The sequence below is a fragment of the Falco punctatus genome (genome assembly GCF_963210335.1).
Source record: "Falco punctatus genome assembly, chromosome: 3".
NCBI lineage: Eukaryota > Metazoa > Chordata > Aves > Falconiformes > Falconidae > Falco > Falco punctatus.
The window spans coordinates 17,929,019-17,947,821 of NC_137582.1; the positions used below are offsets into that span (position 1 = coordinate 17,929,019).

Here is an 18,803-nt window from a genome sequence, read left to right on the forward strand (position 1 = left end):
CAAGCAAAGTAGGCCACCAACTTTCCCTGTCGAATTGCTGGATGTGACTTTGTCCCAGGGGAATGCTGTCACACTGGCTATGTGATGGCACCTGAAGCTCTGCATGTGATGAGCAGGTGTCATTATCACAAGCCGCTGGGGACATTTGCTGGGCTCATCTTTGAGAGTGAGGGTCACACAGAGCCACAAAATGAATCACTTGGTCAGACCTAGGTCAGGTGTTTCCTCCCCGCAGTGAAGTGGGGAAAAGCAGAGGGGAAATTGCTGCAGCAGCCTGTGCTGCCACGGCCCTGCTGGAGGCAGGGCACCTGTCCAGCCTTTTCCTTCAGTGCTGAATTAACATGGAGAACGTAATACATCACGTGCAGGTACCTAGACACTGGCTGAAATGAAGCAAAACAGGATGCTGCACACATTGGCTCTTCTCAGGCAGAGTTTGTAGGATAAATTTTAATGTTAACAACTCAGATTTCTAAACTTCCCTCTCAGTCACAGTGGTGCATGTACCTGTGTGTGTAAGTATATATGCAGACAGACACCCTCTCCTTCACTTCAAACTCTAAGGCTTATTCTTCCATACTTGGATTTTCCTGGTTCTACATCTGGTTCTCAGTAAATCGAGCAGCAACGCAGCCTGTTTCCCCAGGACCGTGGCTCTCCTGGGTTTAGCAGCAACAGGATCTTTAGACTTCCACTCCCCAAAATAGATGAGCCCTTTAATATCAGTGCAAGGAGAGTCTTGGGGACCCCCAGTTCATTTATCATGTGCTGCTGCTGTCCTCATGTTAAGCACCCACATTGGTGTTTGCAGGATGTGAGCCATAGCCCATGAGTATGTAATTTTGACCACGATGTTTTGCAAAATTTGGCATGGTGAATATGAAAACTAAGTTACTGTTAAAAACCCCATGTTTTATACAACTTACTTTTAACATCCTTACATACCTGTTTTGCTGATTGACTGGATACCAAGCAAAAATTAATTTCAAATCAAATAGATGAATAAATGCAGTTTATTATATTACAATATAATAATGGGAAGTAGCATGCAATATGAAAAAAGGAAACAGTACAAGTTATTATGCACAATATGATAAAAGTGCAACAGGAGCAAAGCATCGAATCACTGCTGCAAAGTGTTACAGAGGCTAAGAAAAAGACACATCACTGATTACCACCTTAGTATCATCCAGGCGCACACTTCGGCTGGGAAACCCCATTGCAGCCTGCGCCAGGAGTCTCTCAGTAACTGGGAAATTTCCTATGCGGTGTGTTCACCCCATAGGTGAGGCTTCCGGCCCAGTCCTGGATCCCGCCCACCTTTATACTCTGTGAAAAATAAAAATAGTTTACCACCTAGTGTACGTGAACTTTTACATTTAGGCTAAGTGCAGGCATGCCCGTGGTTTGTAAGGTTCACAGATGCTAGGGATGTTGGTCAGATGCCCGCGTGTGGGTTACCGTTGTGACATAGCTGTGCACAGTATTTATTGCCTGATGTGCCTGCTCGTGTCTTGCTTGTTCAGGGGGCTCAGGGCAAACACCACCTGCTCATTAAAGCTGTCCTGGAGCTCCCTGAGCTCCCTCTCCAAGTTAAACGATTCCTAATTAAAAACAAAAGACCTTTCCATAAGTGATCAATTTAATAAATTTTCACCACAATACCGCCTTGCATTCGTGGGCCAGAGCAAATGAACAGCCCCTCTCGGCTGTACCACGCCAGGGGTTTTATCTTCCGTTGCCTGTAACTTCGCTTGGGCAGTTTGAGCTCAGGTGTCCTAAAGCGCTAGGCTGAGGCAGATGTTCTTCAGCAGAAACAGCCGCATTTTGACAGTTTCGGGAGAAACACACCCTTCAACCTAGCGTTAGGCAGCCCGGACGGCGCTTTGCGCTGAGGGGGGAACGGGGGCACGGCCCCGCGGCGGGAACATCGCCTCACGGGCTGCGCGCGCCCCGGGGGGGGCCGCTCGCGCCCCGGCCGCGCCGGCACCCAATCAGCGGCCGCGCTGGTGACGCGCAGGGGCGGGGCGGGGCGGGGCGGGGGCGGGCGGTGGCGCCGCCGGAGGAGCGGCGGGCGGGCGGGCCGCGCTGCTCTGGAGAGGGCAGGCGGCGGGTCGGGTGCGGTAGCTGTAGGGTGCTCCGCTGGGGCCGGTACAGGCACCACCACCACCACCACCACTACCCCCGGCACTACCACCTCCTCGGCTGCCTCTCGGGGACCGGCTGAGCGCGCGGTCTCGGCCGTTTTTATATAGCTACATTTGGGTTTTTTACGTTGTTTTTTGGGGGTGTGCGGAGCTGGCGGGCTGCGGGCTGCCGCTGCCCTGAGCGCGCCGGGGGGCCGGTCGGGGCCGCCGCCACCGCCGGGGCTCGGGCCGTTATGCGCAGAGATGGATTCCGTGGCTGCCCGTGCGTGGGAGGATAGTGCCCGCTCGGCTCTGAGTCCCCGGGTGCTCCTCAGCGGGGCGGGGAGGTGTGTGTAGGAGAGGCGACCGTAGCACTGGATTTCCATTTATCCTCCCCCCCACCCCCTCCAATCTGTGTATTTTTAGAGGTGTAGATAGATAGGGGTTCAGGTGTGTTGGTGGGGTGTTTTGTTCCCCTTTTGCCTAGATTGGCTTGTTTGCCGCCCCCCCCCTTTTTTTTTTCGTGAGGTGGGAAACTGGGGTGTCTTAATTTTTCTTTAGCTTAGTAGTGAAATCGCAGCAGTTTCTGCCGCCTCCAGTGCGCTCGAGTGAGGAAAATGGAGGCTGTGATAGAGAAGGAATGTAGTGCGCTTGGAGGGCTCTTCCAGACCATCATAAGCGACATGAAGGTAAGAGACTGAAGGGTCTTGGGGGGGGGGCAGGTGAGAGGAGACCTCTCCCCACCTGGCTCCGTGAAACTTCGCACTGTGGGATGCAGCCACATCGCAGGGGGTGGTGGCCTCACCCCCCACCGCGGCCCTGGGCTGCTGCTGCAGGGGACCCTGCCCCAAATGCTGGGTGCGTGTCCCACGACCCTGGAAGCAGCCCGGTGAAAGCAAGTCCCTTGGAAATGCTTCACACACAACCCTGCTGTGGTTTGGGGCTTGTGAGTTGCTTGCAGGACACCACCTCTCCTTCCTTCCCTCTTTTCTCTATCCTGTTCAAACATGCAAGCTGTTGTCTTGCACCAGGGTCAGCATTTTCCAAACCCATCTTTTTTTTTTTTTATTTCTATTAATATTTTCTTTTTTTCCCTCTTCTCCCCCCCCCATCCCCTATTTTGGGCTGTCAGATCACTAGCAGAATAAATGCAGTGAGGCGGGAACGATGTGTGGAGGAGATGGGCACGGTGCGTGTCAGCCGTGGGGTGGGGCTGGAAAGGGCAACGTAGGGATTGCTGTGCCATGCTGATGGGTGCGATGGAAGCAAAAAAATTAAATAATCTCAGCCTGGAGATGCTCAAAAGTTGATTTGTGCCTAGATTAAAATTGCTTTTCAGTCAGTTACATGGTATTATTTTCATGCTGTGTGTTCTCATGGAGGTGGTATTTGCTGCTTTCTGTACGTGAATGCAAAGGTCTCAAATTGCCAGGGCGCTCCTCTCTACCAGCCATCAGAAATCTTGGACTGCGCCGACCCCTTCTGCCAAAGGGTCCCTTTGAGAGAGGTGCTCCCAATCTATCCTTGGCAGCCAAGGGCACTTCTGCAGGGTTTTCTTTGGATGAGCAGATGCCTCCTGCCCTTCGCTCGTGGAAATAAATAGTGTAACAGCGTTCCTGTGTTCTGCCAGTCATGCCTCCCCAAAACCCGGGGCTTGAGGTGCCCTGCCTCCGGCATGCGGCTGTACTGCAGAATACTGCAGTGTTCCCCTGGACAAGGGCAGCTTGTCTTCCTCCCAGGGCTGGCTGGGAAGGATGCGGTTGTTGGGAGATGCTGAGGGATGTAGCAGATAATGGGGGGACCTCTGTAATTTAAAGGCAGCGACTGTGCGTGCTGTGCTTCTCCCAGCCAGGGGCATGGAATTTCTTTGGGTGTTTTAATCTGCGGGGCTGATGAGCAGGGAGGGCTGCGGGAGAAAAAGCCACGAAGTAGTGGTGGAGGAGGATGGGGTCTGCTCCAGGAGGGAGCCTGGCAGAGGTGAATGGCTTGTACTGTATTTTTGGGGGGGATGGAGAAGCTGTTTGCACTAGAAGTTATTTTTTGGCAAGGATTCATATGCACTTTCCTCTCAACAGATCTTAGGAGACATTTAATTAAAAGCATGGCTTGTCAAAGAGCAGGCAGGTTGCCGAGAGGAGGGGGAGTGTGTGTGTGTAGCTGTCAAGACAATGCTGCAATCCTGGTGGTGGTGTTCCTCAGGCTCTCAGCCCCCTTGTATTTTTAATAATGCTGCACTTTAAAATAAAACACACACACCAAAAGCAGGAAATGATCAGAAATCCTGGAATCATTTTAGTGGGCTGTGCAGGGAGCATGCAGGAGATGTTCTGTTCCAGCTAAAGTATGGGTTTGGGTTTCAGCACAGAGGGACACTGAGTGTGTTTGTTCTCTGCTTCTTTCCATAAGTGATGTATTAGATATTTTTTTCTTGTTCTTAAGCAAATGGGCCTTTGCTGTGTGGGTTGGTTGTTGGGTTTGTTTTTTCCCTTACGCATTGTTACTTGCATGGGAATGCTGCTCATCAGAAACACGTTGACATGGGCTTATGGAGATGGGCACAGGTGTGAATATTTTTTTCTTAATCCTCCATAGTAGTGGAACCTGTTTTGTGAACTGGCAATTACAGCGATGGGGGGGGGGGGAGGGAGGGAGTGGGAAGAGGTGTGGAGGGAATCATGGCAGATCTTTAGCAGCATGGTGGTTGTTGCTGTTTAAAAAAATCGTTATTTACCATGAGTAGAACAAATAATTTTTACCTGTTATTCAGTTTGATGCAGCTAATGCCATACTGCTGATGAGATGCATTGGGATTCTTTGTGAATAGTGCACAAAGGATCATGACAATTTCTAAGAAAAAGTAGCTATTTTTGACAGCTAACCAGAACCTTTCAAGTAATCATACCTTTAGTAGTAAAGTGAAAATTAGCATTTTAAGTGCTGTTTCACGTAGTCAGGTCTGTGTGGGTAGGCTTCTGGCAGAATCTTGGAGATGTTGCTTAGGGGTCTGCCCACACATACCCAAGCGCACTATCTGTGCTTCTTTCTCATCACAGGCTGTGATCAAGGCCCCACATGCCCTGCAGTGCTGAGGGAATTGCTGCAGCATCTGCCTTTTTTTTTTAACTAAATAATTTGCAGGTTTGCTTTATCATATGCATTGCTCTGCCTTAAACTTAGTTGTAAGGATGGCAGGGTTAATCAACAGCGTATTAAAATTACTCTGAAGTCTTGCCAGTGGATGCAGATGGGTGCTGCAGCCAAGGTGATGAAGATACAGTATGCATGGACTGATTTTTCTCTTTGTTCGCAGTAACAGAGAACTAGCTCAGGTGTACCTGTTGTTTATTTTGAGCTCTCCTTGATCTCGACAAGGTTACAGAAACTGGAATTATAATCCTGAGTAATGTGATTGTCTCCGCTTGTCTCCATACTGTGTTAACTTTAAAACTTAATGGGGGCAATATATGCCAGTGTGACGACACGTCACGTTTTTTGATAGCAAGATTCTCTCTTGCATGCAGAGGTCTCTTGACCTGCCCTTAATATTTTCTCCAGAAACCCCAAATTTCTCTCCATCTTCTACTAAAAATAATGTGGCTAATATGCAACAGAACGAGCTCCAGAATAATTCAGCGTAAAGCTAAGTGATTTAGAGGAATGATGTTACTGAGTTAAATATAAGAATGGTTACTAAACATCCCATTTATATGGCACTTTATATCTGGAACTTCAGTTCCCTGACAAGGGAAACCCATGTCTTCCGTGCAAGGCAAGGCTCACGCCTGTTGAGTGGTGTGTGGTGTACATGGTGACGGGCTTGTTTGTGGGAAGTCCACAGTGGGAATTGTACTTGGCCATTGTGCTCCAGAATTGGGCTCAATGCTTTGAGATTTCAGGATCAGATTAAAGAATCATAAAGGTGAGAAAAACTCAGCCCATCCCATCCTTACGTTTTGGTCCATTGTCACAGCCCTGGTGTTTCCTATGATACATCACTGAGTACGTGGCAGTTACAATTTGTAACATTCTTATGCAAGATCTTTTTCAAAGCAATCAAAGTTTATAAAAGCAAAAATAAAATGTGTATGTCCCTTCAGAGGAGTAGTTTTGTGTGCTGCATGCAAGCACTGCGCGTTTCTCTTTGAACACAGCATACTTTCTGTAGCTCCCTGTGGGAAGGGAGCATTTGATCTGAATGGTTTGTAACTCATTTCTGGCAATTGAGAAATGAGATGCTGCAACGTGCTGTTAACTTCAGTATTTCTTGTAGTGCAAAGCAAATCAGTGCACATAGTTTTGGGGAGGGCCTGTTGTGGATCTTTTTCAAAAGGTCTTGTCTTCTCATGCAGATCAGATTCTCTTTAATGCTGCTTTTCCTTCTGAGCCTAGATTGTTCCATTCGTTTTAATCACATTGTTCTCTGCTATCTTGAAGGCAAAAGGAAAACAAGAAAACACCTCTGAAAACACTGAGATTGGCAGTGCTTGTAGTTCATCACTTGCTTGATGCTGGTTCTTTTGCTTTTTGCATGTTCTTTATTTGTCTCGCCTCTTCTGCCAGCATGTGTTTTGGCAGGGCAGGGGCTTGTTGTTTCTCTACAGCACGACATCCTCGGGGTGGGCATGGAGGGGAGGATGAATAATGAGCAGCTGGGCGATCTCAGGTCGTCTGGGACTTCATTTAAACGAAGCAGGAGAATTTACTAAATTTTTATGGGTCTGGTGCAGATTTACCAATTGGTTTCGCTCATCTCCCTGCATGTGAGGGACATGCAGGTGTAAGGAGGACTGCGAACGTCATCCTGTTGGTGAATAAACCCAAGGTTCCTAAAGGAGGAGTGAAATTTTAGAAAATTTTAAAATTATTTTAAGTGTATGTGCCTCATTTATAGTTGTTTAGCTGAAAACTCAATAAAATCAACCTTTTGCTTTTGGCAATAACCTCTACTTTAATACTATAAAGGAGGTGAACCCTTCCATTCACTCCATTGCTGCTGCTGGGACTCTTGGATGAGGCGGTGGTGCACCGTTGCTTTCAGCCATGCAAAGCTTTTGGTCAAAACAGAAGAGAGCATATGGGCATGAGAAACATTTGTGGTTTTGCAGCCCCTTATCTCCTCTTAGGAAGAGACCTGGGAGAAGCAGTGTTTTAATCTTGCTTTTTGTGGAAGATGCTGCTGGAAGGTGCCCACTTCAAGGTTTAAGAGCCATTTGTTAAGTTGGCCCGATTTGCTTGCGAGGGATGGCCTTGCACTATTCACATGAATAATATAAATTGAGTGGAAAAAATATTTGTTGGAGCAAATGCTGAGACAGTTACTATGGGAAGTACAGCTGCAGGTCCTCTGCATTTGTGTTAATCCAAGGGACAGCCCATACTTATCAGAGAATCTGGGCAAATTTGTTTTACCTTGACATGCCATAATACAACAGGTCTTCTGCAGCTGTGCTTTGTTTGAAACTTGGGATCTCTGTGGAGATTAGGAATGTTCAGTTCAATGATTTTAAGGTCTAGGCTCAATCCAGCTGTGAAGGATGATAACTATTGTAAAAGAAAACAAATGTTTCACATGCAACAGACAGGTACACTTGGAGAGGAAAGGACATCTCTGTTCTCCCTTTCCCATGTGTGCTGTGTTGCACTACCATGTCCCTTGCATGACAGTCTTGAGGACAACTGATCAGTTCCAAACCTAGCAAATTGATGTTTCTTTCCCTTCGCCAAAAAGTGTGAAATGAGTTCATTTCCTCTCTATGCAGCTTTTCTTCCCCCTTGTGGTTGGTTTTTTTTTTTTAATTTCCTTAAAGATTTTCCCACCGAGGTATTTCAGGCTTAGCTGCCTGCACTGATTTCTTACTCCCGCTGCCTCCCAACAACCTGCTTGCCCAAATGGTTTGCATACACTGAAATTCCTTGCCTTTTCCAAGCAGCTGCAGTATCGTTCTGCATCTTGGAATCTTGGAAGGCAAGGGAGTGACATGCAGCAAAGGCTAAATGATAGTGCAGGAAGAGAGCCACTGCATGCCTGCTTACATGCTGGAGTTCAAGCAACAGGCATAGCTGGGAACATACATACAAGTAATTTATTTTTTAGGGACACATTCTTTCTTGATCCAAATATTCCTGTGTGAGTGTAAACAATTTATACAACTGCCGAGCATTTACTACCTAAGTGTGTGCGAGGCTGGCTTATTTGGTGGCATACCTGGGGCAAGGATTTTTAATGTCTGTTAAGAGTACTCCTTTTGGATCTGGCAGGATGCCAAGACCTGCATAATAGGGTTTGCAAGGTTTTAAGTGTGGAAGGAGTTGTACAGCACTGCATGATTCACAATTGACTGAACAAATGTTGGAGGACAAGAAGTCTGTGGATTACCAGCTCAGTGCGGGTTAATACCTAACAGAGGGTGATATTCAGGGAAGTTTGCTGCTTCCTTCCTCAGTTCTGAGTATGCATAAGCTGCACCAAAATCTTTGATACAAAATACCTAAAAACCCAAATTTTTTTGCTATGTTTTATTCAAAGTACAAAAGCTGCAACAGTTGATGGAGTGTTCCTGTAAATAGCATCTTCTGCTTAACGGCCTGTGTGTTTTCAGCTTCTGAAAAACATTTTTAAGGTTCATGGTCTACCCAGAGACAGTGTGGTCTGGAAGATAAGCAGAAAGCATTACATGAGAGAGCAGAAAAGGAACTGTATCTAAAAAAAGCTTTTTGGTCTCATTCAGAGCATGCAAAGATGGGTACAGAGAGGTTTGAGTTAGTGCTGTAAAGAGGCTACTCTAAAGACTACATATAGAAATGCACTTCCCCCTTCAAGTGTATGTTTTGAGTTTCAAAATTGCCTTGATACTGGAAGGTGCCAAACACTGCCCTGTTCACTGACATCTGTACAGACCTTTAAGGACGTTGATTGACTTCTTCCTGCTGGGCTGTGAGATAGCTTGAATGCTGAGATGTTTCGAAGGATTGGAGACAAAATGTCTGGTAGCTTTGTGGTTAAGACTATAGCAGCTTTCATCTTCAAAGTGCTCTGTGTGTGACTTAGATCCAAAGAATGGCTCCCATTTTACAGAAGGGCAAGCTATGGCTTCAGGTTCAGTGGCTTCTACTCCTTTCCCCTAGGACAAGAAGGAATTGAGTGCATCTAGAGCATGGAGTTAATGAGGGGATGGTTTTTAAGCTCCCAGTACAATACATGTTTCTGTCTGCACATACATACCACTTTGTTGTTACTGCTTAAGACATATTGCTCTTCCCCCCTTGTGATAACCTAGTGTTTGCAGGCAGAAGAGATGACATTTAGAAATGACTGGTCAGATCTCAACACAAGTGTCTTGAACTCCTCCTCTGTAACTGAAATTATGGGACATCGCAGTTTCTTAGTGGAGAAGCCTGACTGGTGCATCTTAACCATAGGTCAATCATGAAGAATTTGGCCGTTTGGCTTGTGAGGCTGGTGAGTGAGCTCTGCATGGTCAACAACCATAGGTGTTGTGTAGTTCATTTTTATTCTAGGATGCTAGCTGGAGTATAAACACTGTTTAACAAATTACTTTGGATATTTTTAAAAAGAACACTTGCAGGAATGAACTTGTGTTGGTGTGCGCAGTACTAGTGATGAGTGTGTTAACTAGACATTTGGCTCATGGTACAAAAAGGCTCAGACTTGTTCCCATTTTTGTCTTCCACACAAACTACCACCATGCTTCTCACCCAAGCATGGGATTATTTTTTTTTTGCCACGTAAGTCACGTGTGTGCTTTATGTCTCAGAAGCCCTTTGTGTAGTGGCTTAATTTGGGATGTTTTGTTAATAAAGGTTTATTTGTGATGAGATGCCTCCTAACAAAATCATCCATGAGCAAACCTCATGAATGCTTATTGTCCATGAGCAAACCAAATATCTAACTCTGAGCTTGAAAGTGATTATTTCTCTTATAAGTGAAATGGAAAGTAGCCTGTGACAAGTGTAGTTGCGCTTTACTGTCTGGCCAAAGTTCATCAAGCCCTAAAAACTTTGGTACCTGGCTGCTGCCTTCTCCCCAGTGAGATACTTCTGTGGTCAACTCAGATGCTTGTCAGTACTTTGGCAATAGATACTGCCACTTCTTGGGTCCTTGAGATTATTTTGACTGTTTGTGTGATGGAGATTGTGTTTAGTGAATGCTCGGAAATTAGGGTTTCTCCTTGCTTGGGAAGAACTGATGAGGTGGTGGTGGTGTCGGTGGCATTACCAACACAGAGCTGTTGGCTCGAGGCTGTCCTGTGTAGGCATTCACTTCAATGACTGCCTCCTGATATTTTAATTATCTTTGTTTTGATCCAACTGAAATATTGTGGGTTTAGAAAATAGCTGCCGAGTATGCACAGTGGCCACTTAATGATTGAGTGGATGAAAGGCGGTATTGATGAGTCTCTGAGGAGAAATCTGCTATTCAGACTTGCAAACATGTTTAGACCTGCAGGGAAGAACGTGGAACTAAACACTTCCTCTGGAAGACTACTTAATGTCCATCTTTTTTTAATGTAGCATAGGATAAAAGGTCTCTAGAAGCTGTGGCTCGTTGTTCTCCCTGCCCCATGAATAACTTCCTATGTTTATAGAGATGGAGAGACTGTAGGTTTATACATGATTTCTCACAGTATGTGTATAACTTTTGTTTGCTAATTACCCAACCTTGAATTTAAACCACGAAGTGGCTGTTTTGGAGCAGAGTTCCTTCATCTTACAAACCATGAAACTGGGCTGTGGACAGGACAGATTTGACGTGGTCCCTATTGATGTAGCAAGGGGGCCCACGAGCTGGGTTGTAAGCCAGGATGCCATACAGCAACCAAAGGGGATGAGTTTTTATGGGTCCTTGCTGTACTACAAATTGAAGTCACAACCATGAGGCAACTGGTGTCCTCCACTGGGAATGTTTTAATATGGGATGGTGCAGTGCAGGCTTTATTATAATACAAATTAAAGACTCTAGAGCTCTAACAACAGAATGATACCAGACTTAGGCTCCCTCCCTCTTTAGATGGTTGGTGAGGTCTAAGAAACACCTGTGTTCTTTCTAAGAAGTGATGCATTTCAGTGCTCAGGGATCTGGGCATTCTTTAGAGCTCATCAGGTGGTTTAGGAGTGTAGAAATAACTGATACCTATGTGTATCTTCCCCAGTGGGGTGATGACCTTTTTCTGGACTTTCCCAATTGGATTTCAGTCTTGACTTTCTCAAGGTATCATGCTATTATCTGTTTTTCTCAGTGGCCTAATACTCTGTTGAGGCTGAAACCCAGTTTTGAAAATACTAAATGAGTAGTTCTGCAATGCATAGAGGAAATATTCAGTTGACAGTTTTCTTAATAGCATATGAGATGTCTTTGGTAGTGTTTTGTTGCATAATTTGCAATGTTGTGATAATGTTTCACCTTGTGAAAGCAAAGCTTGGCGTGCCTATTTATACTGTGCATGCTGAGGGAAACACATTTCTAACCCTGCCGTTCACTAAAGTGGCAGAAATCATGGAATAGGTTTTTATGGATACAAGACTTTGATTTTAATTGCCCCTGCTTTCTTTCCTGAAGGGTAGTTGCAGGCTAAATGACATCTTAATCTGATCTTTGACAAGCTTTTACTTTCACTTGCATGCACTATAATCTCTCAAACCCTCAGTTTGTACCTGTCTCCTCCTCCATTCAGCAATGTGTGCGTTCAGCTCTTGCTGTGAAATCCTGTGAAGTTCATGTCTTGTCTTTTGCTGTTGATGACTTTTCATTCCCGGCCCAGCAAACATTCTGCACAAGTTGAGAGTCTCTTTTGCTCTGGAGCTAAGCTCAAACTTCCCCTGTGCATGGCAAGACCTTTGACTTAGAAAGACAGAAGGGGCTTTGCAGCCAGGTTGTCCCTTTCCATGCCTTGTGGGAGTATGAAGCTTTCCTAGAAGACCTCTGTATAAGTGTGTTACTCTTCCTTAAGGAGTTCCAGTGAAAGGAAGCTCCCTGACCTTTCAGAGTTGTCTGTTAACTGGTCTTATAGTTGGATGGATTGTCTGACCTGAAACTTCTCTGCTGCAAGCAAAACTGATTGTTTCTTGTCCTGCACCACTAGAAAACAGCTGATGGACAACATCAGTCTATGGGATGCTCTTGAAATCAGTATCGGGACTTTGATGATTCAGTTCTGGTTTTGAATTTAAGAAATGGGGGGTAGATATAGAGGGTAGATTTAGACTGGATACGAGAGAGATACTTTTTTTTAATTATGAGCGTAGCGAGGCAGTGAAGCAGGTTGCCCAGAGAAGCTGTGGATGATCCATCATTGGAAGTGTTCATGTTCAATTTGGACGGGACTTGGAACAACTTGATCTAATGAAAATTGCTAATTACCCAATCTTGAATTTAAACCATGAAGTGGCTGCTTTGGAGCTGAGTTTCTTCATCTTACAAACCATAAAACTGGGCTGTGGACAGGACATGTTAGACTAGATGGTCTTTAAAGGTCCCTTCTAATTCAAACCATTTTGTAATTCTGTATATTTGAAATGAGGTAGATTAAACCAAAGAAGTCATGGCATAGGTGCCATAGATGTCTCTGCATCTTCATGAAGACTGAAGTCTCTGTTGCCAGCAAAATTTATGTTTCAGTCTGTTGAAAGGTTGAGACTATCCCGGTAAATGATTGGGAAACAGATGCAGCTTAGAAAGCTTCATGAGGTAGGCTCTTGAATTGTTTATTTTTCAAGCTAGAAAGAGGCAGAGCCAGCAAGCAGAATTTTTTTGATGGAGAAGAGCAATTATGAACTTTGTGTAAGATGATGTTCATTCTCTGCTCACCTGTGTGTTACAGGAGTTTTGTGGTTTGTTAAAAGGCTAGGCAATCCTGTTCATGAGTCATGAACTTGGCTATATCTGTGAGTTGCCCAGAGGAACATCTTAGTGTTTGGTAGCGCTTTGTAACTCCTGCAGTTGTGGCTAGCCAAGTACCTTTTTCCCCAGTACACTACTAATTCTTTTAGAAAAGAGGAAAAACTTCCAGTGCCAGATGTAAGCTGGAAAGGGAAACTGATTGTCAGCCATTGCATCTTCCCATGTGTTGAGACATCTGTGACCAGAACCCTTTCTTCTTTTTTCAGGCTGTCATTGTTTTCTTGTCCCCTCCACTTTTTCCTGTTTTTGCCTGTTGAGCGCCCCCCTGGAAAAGTGATAGTCTCTGTGTGCAAACCATACATGCTTATCCAGGCCATCCTTGGTGCGTAACATCTATGACTTGGTGTGGTGTCCAGCATGATAAAGTCTGTTTGCTACTTGGAGGTAGTGTAGTGAATGCCATAGAAGTGAGATATTCATAATAATCCTTGTGATTCTGATATCTGATAAAACTATATTTCAAAAAATCTTCTGTTTTCAGCATAATTTACTTTGGAGGGGTAGGGGGACACGTGCTGGAGCAAAGTTACAATTTTTGTTCCAAAAATAGATGTATTTGGATGTGTTACTAGGGTGTGAAGTTCTGTAACAGTGACGTGTATTTGAGACTCGTCTTTTTACGTGGCCATAGCTGAGTGATTTACAGTGAGGTGGAGAAGTCCTAACTCCTGTAGCTTGTGTATTGGTTTTTTTTCCCATTTTACTGAAGTCTGCAGGTAGTCATTGTTCAGTACTCTTGTGGAAAGCATGCAGTTCTTGCTTTGATAACCGGTGAGATAAAACTAAGGCACTGTTCACCTGGTCCCTTTCTCTTCTACCATTTTAGCTGGACCAGCCAAAATTAAGATTCTGTATTTGTTTTAGTGCAGAGCAGCTCTCTGTCTCTCTTCCCCTGTCCCAAGGCTTAGATGGGCTGTTGCAGTGAATAAAATACCAAACTGTTTTTGCTGCCTTTGTACTCAAGTGTCCCAGCAAAAGCTGACAATAGGGCTGAAAAGCTTTGATACGTGAAAGCACTTAAAAGAACACTGTTGAGGGTTTTTAGGAGATGTGATGCCTCTTGTCTGTGGGAGCTGGGATGCATGGAAATATATCATTAAAGGTGGTGTCTTTTCTGTTAATGGAAAAAGAAGAATCATAACTTCTCAGCAGAAGGAGTGACAGAACGGTTTTAAACTGTCAAGACTGCTGATACTAAAGTTGTAATCTTAGATAAATACAACAGTCTGGGTTCCTAATCTTGCTATTAGATATAATCAATAACAATTTAAGTAAATATGATCCTTTGCTGCAAGTCTACCCTTCCTTTATTGAGAAATCACAGAGTTTCTCATCTGGGTCTCTTCTTACTCCTACTAGCAGGACTGCTGGCCTGAAAGGAAGGGAAAACCAAACTTCAATAAATCTTGTACAGAGCTGAGTTTGTGTAGGGTGGCTGTACTTGTTCACCAAAAAAATAAAAAAAAAAAAAAATCTTCAGTTCTTTATCTACCCAGCGTTCCAGGGTTTAAGTGTTCCTTCCAAATCTGCCCGTTAGTGATCGTTGCCTGCTCTTCCCTGGTGTGGTGGGCTGAGCTGCCAGGCATCCACCCGGCTGTCATCTCATTCCTCCTCCTCCCCAACAAGATGAGGGAGAAAATACGATGAAAAAGCTCATGAATTGGAAAAGCTCATGGGTTGAGACAAAGACAAGGAGATGACTTACCAGTTACTGTCATGAACAAACCAGGCTTCACTGGGGAAGGTGATATTTATTGCCGCTTAAAAGTAATTTGAATGGTGAGGAAGACAGACAAAAATTAAAACATCTGCCCCTGTCTGTGGGTCTGCATGTTGGATGGGATTTCCCTGGCTAAAGATGGTCCCCCTGTGCTCCCCACCCCAGCAGCAGGCAGGGAGCTGTGCCCAGGAGCTGCGGCTATGGAGGACGCCGTCTGGCTGGATGCTGGCAGGTCTGGGTGTTGGTGTCTGGCACTTGCAAGTGCTTTGCCAACTCAGCCTGGTGCCTTTCAAACACTGGTTGTGGTGCGTGTCCCTGAGGGAAAGTTGTTTCGTGTCCCTAATTGCGGACTGGCTGCATTGGTGACAGGCACAAGGCACCATTTTGTTTTTTAGCCCTGAGGTGGAAAGGTGGCTCCCTGCCTGTGTTCAGTGCAGATTAGCTGGAGCTGGGCCCTGTGACCAGGTGACTAATCACCTATAAACTGACTAATTAAGAAATAGGGTAGGATAATGGCATGTTATGGCTTACTGGTGACATGCCTCGATGGGCAGGTGGGTGAGCCGCTGAGGGCTGGGCCCTGCTGAGCAGCTTGAGGGGACTTGGCACCATGGAGTACTGCCCAGTAATGGTGGAGCACCCATTTCATGGAAAACACATCAAATTTCTTCATGGAATGGTGAAGAAATAATTAGGCGCAAAGTTATTTTGAGGAAAAGAGTTCCTGGATTAAACCAGTAACAATTTTCAAGAAAAAAAGTTTTTTTGTTTGAACAAAGTTGCAATGTAACTGATTTCTGTTTTAACCCCTGAGGAGCTAAAAAGAGGATTTGTGATGGACGTTCCTGTAGTCGCTCTTCTCCAGGCAGGCTGGAGGTGGAGGAGGCCTGCTGTTTTCACAGATAACTCCAGGGCTTGCGTAACCCTGACATTTAAAGGGGGGAAAATTGATTTTCTTTATCAGCTGGTTGAAATTGGAAATTACGAAAGGAGCAGAGGCAGCTCTGAGAGAGACAGCGTTTGAAAATACTGTGTTATTACTCTTTGAAAGTGGCTTTATGTTGAAAAAGCGCTTCTTGGACAAAGACATAGAATTCCACCTGCTGTTTCTTTGTGTTTAAATTGGGAGAGTAATACATATTGAATCAAGGATGAAGTTTTATGAGTCTTTTAGTGTGTGGTTTCCGCCACTGTTAACGTTTCTCTTGACGGTCGCTTTGACAACAGCAAGAGCTATTGTTGTTGATGTGAAGGTGAGACATAGAGGGACAGCGGGGCTGCTGTGCTTGAGGTGGCACGCAAAGAGGTCTCTGAGGAGGAGCTGCTTGCCAGGGTACTGGAGCCTTGCAGTATTTAGAGCACTAGCTTGACTCCTGTGTTGTCGCCATGGTTTGTCTCCACAAGCATCGCTAAATGGTGTCCTTGCATCCTAGGTGCTGGAGATGGGGTAAACCCCTACTTACTAGGTATCACTGTGAAGTGATAGGAATTGTGCACTTCTGCTGTAGGTAGGAATCAAGAGAGCTTTGGTTTCAGCAGGGATGTGGTGGTGGTGGAAGAGTGTTTTTGGAAAGGCTCAAACAGGACAGAATTAGTGTGCAAGACTTGTATATTACTGAGGGAGACAGATAAACTTGGCTTCATCAGGGAAAAGTGAAAGCAAATTCTACTGGTAAACTCCTCTGAATTTTCAGCTGAGAATTCAGAATTGCAGAAAAAAGATCAAGATAGTGCAAGCTGAGCAGATAATGCAGGAATTCATGTCACTGGTGCAAAACTGCTGAAAGGTTTTCTTCAACAATTGAAAAAAACCTCAACCACAAAACAAACAAAAAACCCAAACTACCCAACAAAACCCACCACTCAAGTTATTCATGCAGTGACATTTGACAAAAAAAAAAAAGCTGCATTTTTCTGCTGCTCAAAATGAGATCAGGTGCTCTTTGTGGAGTGCCCATGTGAAGAGATTGGGTTGATTTCAACCAACCAAACACAGCAAACTATTTAAATGAGCTGTTACAGCTTATTTAAATAGGCTTGGCTTGAAGAGAACAACATTTTTAAAGACAAAGAATAAATAGTTGTGGAAATGCATGATGACTATTCCAATTTTTGCTTGCTTTGGGCCAAGCTGGCCACAAGAAAAAAAAAAAGTGTGTTCTTCCTGAGCTGTGTTCTGATAGGAGTGGCTTAAGCTTCCCTGTGAAGCAGCTAAACGTAAGGCTGGTGTCAGTCTCCTGCATGCCATCAAGCACGTTTAGCTGGATAATACACCACCGAGATGGAAACATAATCAGGCTGCTTTGGTATCTATCCTCTGCTTGCCGGCTTGTGTTTTGCTGGAGAATCCAGTAAAGCCTTAGGCCCTGCTGTTAATTGTCAGGGCTTTCAGGGCTCCTGGCATACACATGCATAATGCATATGTGGCGTGCAGACAAACATTGAGAGATGGGGTTCCGAGTAAGGGATTTCAGTAAGACTAATAGGTTTAAGGAAATAGCTTCCCCTCCCTTTCAAATAATTGGTGGGATTCTTTCATTTTTAAAATGTCTGACACTTTTTGCTTAGCACAAAGCACTTTACGTTCTAAGTCTCACTGTGTAGATAACTGCTGTTTTCTCTTTCCCCTTCTGCATTCCCCACTGTCTCTGTTGTGTGTAGGTATGATGATGTTTTATGAACAACTCTTTTACATTGGGTATTCTTGTGGTTTGTTTTGTTGTTTTTTTTTTCTTTTATAAAAAACCTGCAAGCCTTGCTGAAAAATATGTAGAGTACCAGTAGGCTTCCCAGTGAATGTCTGGGAGCTGCACTGCCGGGGTGTACCGAGGAGCTTTTGGGGAAGGGACTGTCCTTGCCCTGAACAAGGCATGGCCTCTCGTGGCAGCATGGGCAATGGATTTTGTTTTACTTAGAAAAAACAGACCAGTTTATCAGGGTGGATTGAGTTTGCTACAAGCAACTGCACTTGCTTGCAACCTTTTCCAGAGCTGGGGTAATGTTAGCCTTGAGGATCTGCCTTATCTGGGTTTTATTGTGTTGTTGCTCTGGTAACAGCAAGTCTTATACCTTTATTAAAGGCAGCAGGGATATTTTATTTTACTCTCTAGACTCCAATCAAAGGGAAATGTTGAGGTTTCTTTCAACCATGGTTTTTGCTGTTAACAGAAAAATTTGCACTTGCTCTGCAGAGTAGCTAGTTAACCTTTCTTTGGTCTAAAAAGGATGATTTTTATTTTTTTTAACCATAAAAATTAGGACTTTATTTTTTAACTTTGGAAAATAAAGATCAGAACTTGCAAGAACACTTGGTGTCTGTGTTCTAAATGGAAACCTGGGCTTTTAACACATTTGTGAAAAATGGAAAAAAAGTTTATAGGAAATTTGGAGTCAAGAAGAATTAAACCTTCTTAAAAACTAATCTCAATGCCACACTGCTTTATCAGCTTCAAATCGGAAATCATCTCCAGGGTCTTCGGGGACTGTATTAGAAGAAGGTCTTGCAGTTATAGGGCAACTGTTGGGGAAAGTTTGTTGCCTTTTCTGTACCCGATTGCTCAGTGACCTTGAGACAGTGTTTGAAGTGGTCTTGTGGACAACTCAGATCTTTATAATATAGACTTTTAAAATAATTCTATTTTACTTATTTATTTTTTTAAAAAAGGGGATAGGAACCTGGTAAGAACACAAATAATCCATTTGTAAAGAACAACAACTGGGATCCTCCAGCCTGTGTTTTTGGGAGCTTCTCTGTACATGTTGTTGCAATGTCCTGGCAACCCACTTCTAATAGGTCTGGTTTTGCTGTATCCATCTAAAGTAAGGTGTTTCTTTTCTCTGCTTCAGTTGAAAATCTTCTTCTCACCCAGTGTTTCTATTCAGAAAATCTGTAAAGCCTCCTCAGAGGGCCTACTGCTTCATCTGGATTGAGAACCACTTGACATCCCATCTGCTTGGGACTGGTGGCTAAGGGTGCAAGAGAGAACTTGCTGGAAAAAAACATGTTTTGGTGTTAATGGATTAGGATTTAGTAAAGTCT

The 18,803-nt window shown here is 44.5% G+C and overlaps 1 protein-coding gene across 14 annotated transcripts in view; it reads left to right on the forward strand.

Moving 5' to 3' along the window:
• Window positions 1–2,046: 2,046 nt before the first annotated feature.
• MTSS1 (MTSS I-BAR domain containing 1) overlaps window positions 2,047–18,803 on the forward strand; it is a 127,025-nt gene continuing 110,268 nt past the window's right edge. For 5 of the 14 annotated variants that reach the window (XM_080378377.1, XM_080378374.1, XM_080378364.1 and 2 more), the window contains exon 1: window positions 2,052–2,815. In XM_080378377.1, coding sequence (XP_080234503.1) covers window positions 2,744–2,815 — 72 coding nt within the window. In that variant the 5' untranslated portion in view covers window positions 2,052–2,743. Of the gene's footprint in view, window positions 2,816–18,803 lie in introns of all 14 variants that reach the window. The other 9 variants (XM_080378373.1, XM_080378376.1, XM_080378369.1 and 6 more) reach the window with 6 other exon arrangements.